The sequence below is a fragment of the Carya illinoinensis genome, chromosome 13, assembly GCF_018687715.1.
Source record: "Carya illinoinensis cultivar Pawnee chromosome 13, C.illinoinensisPawnee_v1, whole genome shotgun sequence".
Lineage (NCBI taxonomy): Eukaryota > Viridiplantae > Streptophyta > Magnoliopsida > Fagales > Juglandaceae > Carya > Carya illinoinensis.
Genome location: NC_056764.1, coordinates 25,247,847 through 25,254,893, shown reverse-complemented (window position 1 = coordinate 25,254,893; position 7,047 = coordinate 25,247,847). Strand labels below are relative to the sequence as shown.

Below are 7,047 nucleotides of genomic sequence, written 5' to 3'. Positions count from 1 at the left end.
AATCTCAAGTTAAATTTTGGCTAGAGAAACATGCAGCAACAGGGTGGCAATATCCCCATGTCTCCCTTTCAAACACTTTGGCAAGAGAAACAATTTCTCCCCTATGATTAGCTTTTCCAGGAAATTTCCAAAGTAACAATTTCAACAAAATCTTTCAATTTCTTCTTTTACTATGTTCAACTTTATGTATTCCTTTATCCATAGATTACATTGAATGTAGAGAAATGGTTATAATAGAGTTTCTGTTATTCGTATTAACAGCTACTCTAGGAGGAATGTTGTAATGAGGTGCAAACTATGTAATAACTATCTTTAGAGCTCCAGAATGTTTCGGTTTCTGCTCCTATCTATTATTTTGATATACCAAGAAACATGGAGGCCAACATCTCCATTCACATGCCATCTGTATTACTCACCATCTATTGTCCTATAATACAAACTAAGAGAAATGGTCATGACATATTGACAAACATGTCTGGGGCACGTAGAAGAACACCAACATGGTAGTACATGGAATAAGTAGAATCTTTCCGAAAGAATCAAGTACAAGAATATATCCAGAGTTAAAAAACTGTAAACAAAATACAAGGCAAACAGAAGCGAAAATGCTTATAATATTAGATTACATACTGAACATAAAATTTATACTAATGGATCCACTAAACTACAACCAATAAGCAAATGTTATTTGCTCAAGTAGAGTTATTTGCTTGTTGGAGTATTCCTAATAAAGATAACAGTTCGATCCATTATAGAGTGCAACAGTTCACACGGATCGAACTGTTATCTTTATTAGGAATACTCCAACAAGCAAATAACTCTACTTAACTTTGGGGCATCACCCAGCAATGCCAGACAGAAGAACAAGGCCTATATTGTACTAGCCACTTCATAGTGCAGTAAAAGATGATCAGTTGTTTTCCTGCTCTTCTTGCATGTGCAACATCAGTCCATGATCAAGATCCTCCAGCTTGAGTTATCTATAGAAAGAATCTTCCCTAGTGCAGCTGTCCATACTCCATACAATAAAGCCACCTGTGATGCACCACATTACACAAAAAAGGAACCATTCGCCAAACTTTGACAGCGTATGGACCTACATCATGACTTCTCCAACAAGCCGATAACTTGCTTTTACAAGGAAGACAAGTACTGATGGGCTGCAATTCTTGAGAAGAAGTTATTACCACAAGCTTCACTGTTTTACAGAATCCACGGGATCTTATCCTCATCGCCACTTTCCATCCTAATCGAGTACAGGAGGTTAAAGAACGACTTCCTAATATTGTGCCGATCAATTAAAAGTGATATCACAATATCTGATGTAGTTGGAAAGCCACAGACAAACTGTAGCTGAGGCCCCTTAGTCCACCGAGGCAAATGTCTGTGGTTTTCTTAATTGGTCCCAGTCGAATGATCCATAATGACCTTTAGGTAGAAGGGATCCTACCTTAACTCTGTCTAATTGGGCAGTAAAATATTAGCAAAAGTGAAATAACAAAACTTATGGTTGTCAAAGTGTTACTATTGCAATGTAGATAACATTTTGAAAGGCATATCAGGGGTTAGGACAAAACTACCATGGGGTTGCTATTCCTCTCCCTAAAACATCACAGAACCAAACTGCTTTAGGTATTCAAATTATCAACCACCATCCTCCGTTCAAAGGTTATAGACCAGAATACTTATTAAAAAAGAGATTATACGCAAGACAGGAAGAAAACAAATAACTTCAGTGATGGATAACAAAATATTTCGGGATTATAAAATAAAAACCAATTAAGAAAGCTGCTTCCCCACTATTAATCAACCACAAGTATGTCTCTTAATGGGCCAAAACCAGCAAAGAACAGCCTTAAAAATAAGGTAAAATGTTGCAATCAAGGCAAGTTTCAGCCTGTATTGACAATTGTACTAAAAGCAAGTATTGGACAAACAATGGCAGAATTACAATAAGCAAGGTCCATATAAAAATATAAAATATATTCAAAACACAATACATCCTGGATTAGCTAGGCTAATACAGCTATCTGTGAAAAAATCCACTGGCAAGCAAAAAACTTTTTTTTTGGGCAAACAAAAACTTGTTTCATTCATTCCTATGATCTCTTGATTTCTCTCGTTTTTACTCCTTTTACCATTAAAAATATATTATTAATTCCCAATTTCCAAATCAAAAGCGTAACAAGAACCAAAATTTTTTGAATAAAATAAAAAAAAAAATCCCAAAGATAACAAACACAAAACCCATACAATTCGAGCCCGCAAAGCGATACTGCTATTAAGCAACACAGATCGCAATTGCAGAAACTGCAAAGTCGATAATCATTCTAAATAACCAACATAAGAAACAAAGAAACTAATTCAACTTTAGATGTGAACTACTACTAATTCCTCATATTTAAACAAATTCCTCTTCGAATACGGAAATAGTTGGAATTTTATCAAACTAAAGTTGCAGTGATGAACACCCAATTTACTCACAGACCAACCCTGCAGTCCCTCTCTCCACCCACCAGCATCCCTGAGCCGCTGCTATTGGAGGAGAGACCGACCGCCAACCCTTCGCACAAGACTCTAATCGACCGATTCCTTGGCCTCCATGCGCCGGCTCGGAACTGAACCCACGCCTTCACCATCACATTGAAGCTCACGGTGCCACGTGCTCTGTCCCCGTTGATGTCATTCACAACCCACCTTGCAACGTATGCATCGGCCGCAGAGAAGGACACGTCCAGAACCGTCTGGTTCCGCTTCCTAAGCTTGAACGGCGGCATTTGCGTGTTGGATATGAACTCCGATTTGTAGAAGAGGGAAGCAAGAACTTCTTCGTAAGAGATGGAAAGCTTCTTGTTGGGATTGTAGACAGAGAACCTGACGTTCCAGTTGCCCGTGAGGGAGGAGGAGGCAGACGAGAAATTGGACAGGGAGAGAGAGTCGACACGGAATTCAGGGAGGCGGGGGCGGAGTACAAGCCAGATGACGAGTATGGCGACGCCAATGAGGAAGAAGACGAAGATCATGGCGGCGAGGAACCGGCGAACGAAGTTGCGCGAGGACGACGCAGGGTAAGGGTAGGGGTAGGGTTGGTTGTTGTAGTAATAAGGGTGTGCTTGATGTGGTGGCGGCGCCACATAAGGGTAGGCCACACCAGCTTGGGGCGGACGGCAGCCGTTGGGGACTGGGTATCCCGTTACGGGTCGAGGAGGGTCTTCCATAACGCAGAGAGAGAGAGAGAGAGAGAGAGCGAGCAACTGTCAAGCAAATGAACTGTTTGGAGGAGGAGAGGGCAAAAGATAGAAATGGATACAACTTTCTACCAACCGATCTATAAAGAATAGCAACTATAGAATATATATTGAGCTATCGGGCACGAGATAGTTTTTTAAAAAAGTCGAAGAAAACTACTCTATTTGGACGAAAATTCTTGCACGATCAAGATTATTTTACAATTCTTTTACAATCAACAATCCGTTATATTTCACAAAAATTTCTTCAATTACAGTTTGCCTTGGACAAGTATTTTTCCCCGACTTTTCTCACAAACTTTCTTTGGGTGAATTGGTGTTAGGGGATTTTCCCAAGGGCGTCGGGCCCGAGAACGTAGGCCCAATTCAGGTAACAAGAGAGTTTTTCATAAACCACTAAAGGCCCAGAAGTTGAACCCTACCCTCCAAGGCTCATACTCGACAAGCACCTAGGCAGCCCAATTGAGGGCTCTCGATCCATACGAGTTAGATGCCGGTATCAAGTCAGGAACAAGTTGTGACTTTGGGAATATAGGAAGTTGTTCAGGTAGGGAAAGAAGGAAACACACTATCTTGATGGGACTGAACTCTCAAACAACACCAGGGAACCATGTCATATTAATTGTTTCATTAGAAGGCCACGCCGCAATAAATGATACATGGTAGGAGACACCCATCCACCTGGTCACAGGTTGTGGGCCTCTGACCCCTAGTGTAGGTATAAAAAGGCCCCTTGGTACTGAAATGGGGGTTGGATTCTCATAAACTTTGCTTGCTACAACTAGCCTTGGGCTTTTCCCCTTTTACCTCTACTGATTTAAGCATCGGAGGTCGGCACCTGGCCACCGGATTTTAGAGTTACTTTCTATTTGCAAGTTCAAGATTGAAAGCTCGAGTTGTCGAGAGCCTGGCCCAAAAGCTTACGAAATACGCCATCAACAGTAGCACCGACTGTGGGATCTGAAAAATCCTAACGTGTCCATCGTATGCTTGCGAAAACCCACCCTCAAAAGACTTGGGAGTGCGATAGAATTGTAAAATAGATAAGTATGGAAATGATGGCCACAGGAGCAATGTAATTGGAGGAAACAAATGGGGGGAACGAATCATGACGCAATTGATAAACTAGAAGACGCTGGAGGGGGAACCTGCGCCACTCGGATAAGGGAGAAGGTACCAACCATCCTCCCACCCACTCTCGAGTGCACCCCCGAAGAAGATGAGACAAGGGACGAGTACGCACTCAGGAAAGCAGAGGTGAACGAACCCTTGGAGCTAATTCTGCTGGACCCGAGCCAACCAGAAGCAATCGATACAATCGGCACTGGAATGATTGCCAAGATAAGGGATGCTTTGCAACAGCTACTTGTGGAACATCATCATTTCTTCGCATGGATCCATAAAGATTTGTCGAGAATTGACCAAACGGTCATACAACATCATTTGAGTGTGGACCCTAAGGCCAAAGGAGTGAGACAGAAGTGTAGGAGCTTTAGAGTAGAGAAGAACATAGTCATCACTGCTGAGGTCGATCGCTTGCTCGTAGCAAGGTTTATACGGGAGGCACTCTACCCGGATTGCCTGTCCAACGTGGTGCTTGTAAAGAAATGAAAGGGTAAATGGAGAATGTGCGTAAACTTCATTGACTTGAACAAAACTTGCCCAAAGGACAGTTTCTCGCTTCCCTGTATTGACCTTATCGTGGATTCGACGGCTGGCCATTGCATGCTAAGCTTTATGGACACTTTACATACAATCAAATCTACATAAACCCAAAAGACGAGGAGAAGATGTTGTTCATCATGCACCGAGGGCTATATTGCTACTTTGCCATGCCGTTCAGCCTAAAGAATGTAGGAGCCACGTATCAACAGTCGGTTAATTGAATGTTCAAGGACTAAATCAGAAAAAATATGGAGGTCTATGTGGATGATTTGCTAGTTAAAAGTAGAGACTCCATGCAACACTTGGATGACCTTCGAGAAGCCTTTGTGGTGTTAAGGCAATTCAAGATGAAACTGAACCCCGCAAAATGCACGTTTAGGGTGGGTTCAAGGAAGTTCCTCAGATTCATGGTATCAAAAAGGGGGATTGAAGCTGACTACTAAAAAGCTACGACCCTATTTTTAGGCCCACCTGGTCAAAGTCCTCATTGAGGCCCCCTATAAAAGATACTACAACTATCGGATACCTCAGGCTACCTTACCAATTGGGCCAGAGAACTGAGCGAGTTCGACATTGAATATGCCTCGTGCATCTCCTAAAAGGGCAGATACTGGCGGATTTCATCGCAAGATTCACAAGCTTCTCTAAAGAAACTAAACATGCACAACTCACAAAGTTTTGGCAAGTTTTCGTCAATGGCTCATCCTACTGGGTTGGAGGGGGAGTGAGAGTGGCGAAGTGCATGACTATGCCACTAAGTTGGCTTTCAAAACTACAAACAATGAGGCAAAGTATGAAGCGTTGTTCTTCGGCATGACTATTGCGAGGTCTTTAGGTGCCGATGAAGTGGAGGTTTGGTCCGACTCCCAAGTGGCGGTTAGTCAAGTGTGGGGAGAGTTTGCAATGAAGAGCGAAAAATTGAAGAATTACCTAACCTTGGTGGAGGCCAAGTGTGCTCGTCTCAAATATTTCTAGATATGGCAAATCCTAAGAGCCTAGAACCACAAAGTAGATAGGCTGGCAAAAACACTGTCCGAACAAGTGGCCGCTCCGATACTAGAGTCGACACTCTTAGAAATGTAAAGGTGCTGGCCATAAGAATTGAACTGATGGAAATCAGGCCGGGTGTGCCAGAATGGGCCCAGGACATCCTCTGGTACCTAAACACCAATGAAGTACCCGACGACAGACAAAGGGCAAGGAAGGTCAGGTAGCAAGCAACAAGGTATACCGTAGTTGATGGTATCCTATACTGGAGAAGATACAACACTCCTTTATTGTGGTGCATTTTGAGCGAGCAGTCTCAACACGTGCTGGCAGAGATACACAAGGGAATCTGCAGTGATCACTCCAGGGGTAGGATACTAGTGGGCAAGGTGATGCATGCGGGGTACTATTGGCTGCGTGCCCTGAAGAATGCCGAGGAATATGTGCGGAGATGCAAGAAGTGCCAAGATTACTCTAGGATTCTCCATTGCCCATCGGAAGAACTAACGTTGATATCCTCACCTTGGCCCTTCATCTATTAGGGGGTCGACCTAGTAGGCCCTCTTCCCCTGGGAAAAGGCGGGGTAAAATTTGTGGTGGTAAAGTGGGTTGAAGCCAAGACACTTGTGACGATTATGACTAATAGTATCACTCATTTTCTATGGAAGAAAGTCATCTGCATATTCGACGTTCCCCGCAATATCATCTCAGATAGTGGGAAACAATTTGACTCTGATCATTATTGAGATTAGTGCCGACACTTGGGAATCAGGTTTCTGTACTCCTCCCTGGGACATCCCCAGTCCAACAGTTAGGTAGAGGTGACCAACAAGATCTTGATGCAGATACGGAAGAAGAAGCTAAGCGACAGGAAAGGGAGCTTCTTGCAGTCCTATGAGTCTACTGGGTGACCATGAAGACACTGACAGGGGAGACCCCGTTCATCCTTGCATATGGTCACGAAGCCATGCCACAGGTCGAGATAGACATCCCACCTACAAAGTACAACACTATGAGCCACACTCTAGCGACTGATGCCTCAAAGAACAACTCGACCTAGTGGGTGAAATCCGAGAAGAAGCAAAACTGACAATGGTCACATACTAGAAAAAGGTGGAGTGCGACTTCAATTAGAGGGTGTGCCGAA

At 43.2% G+C, this 7,047-nt stretch overlaps 1 protein-coding gene across 1 annotated transcript; it reads right to left on the bottom strand.

The window, feature by feature from the left end:
* Positions 1-491: 491 nt before the first annotated feature.
* LOC122292279 (uncharacterized protein At1g08160) lies at positions 492-3,615 on the bottom strand. The gene has a single exon (XM_043100531.1). The coding sequence runs from the start codon at positions 3,216-3,218 to the stop codon at positions 2,481-2,483; it is 738 nt and encodes a 245-aa protein (XP_042956465.1). The 5' UTR covers positions 3,219-3,615; the 3' UTR covers positions 492-2,480.
* Between the last annotated feature and the right edge of the window lie 3,432 nt (positions 3,616-7,047).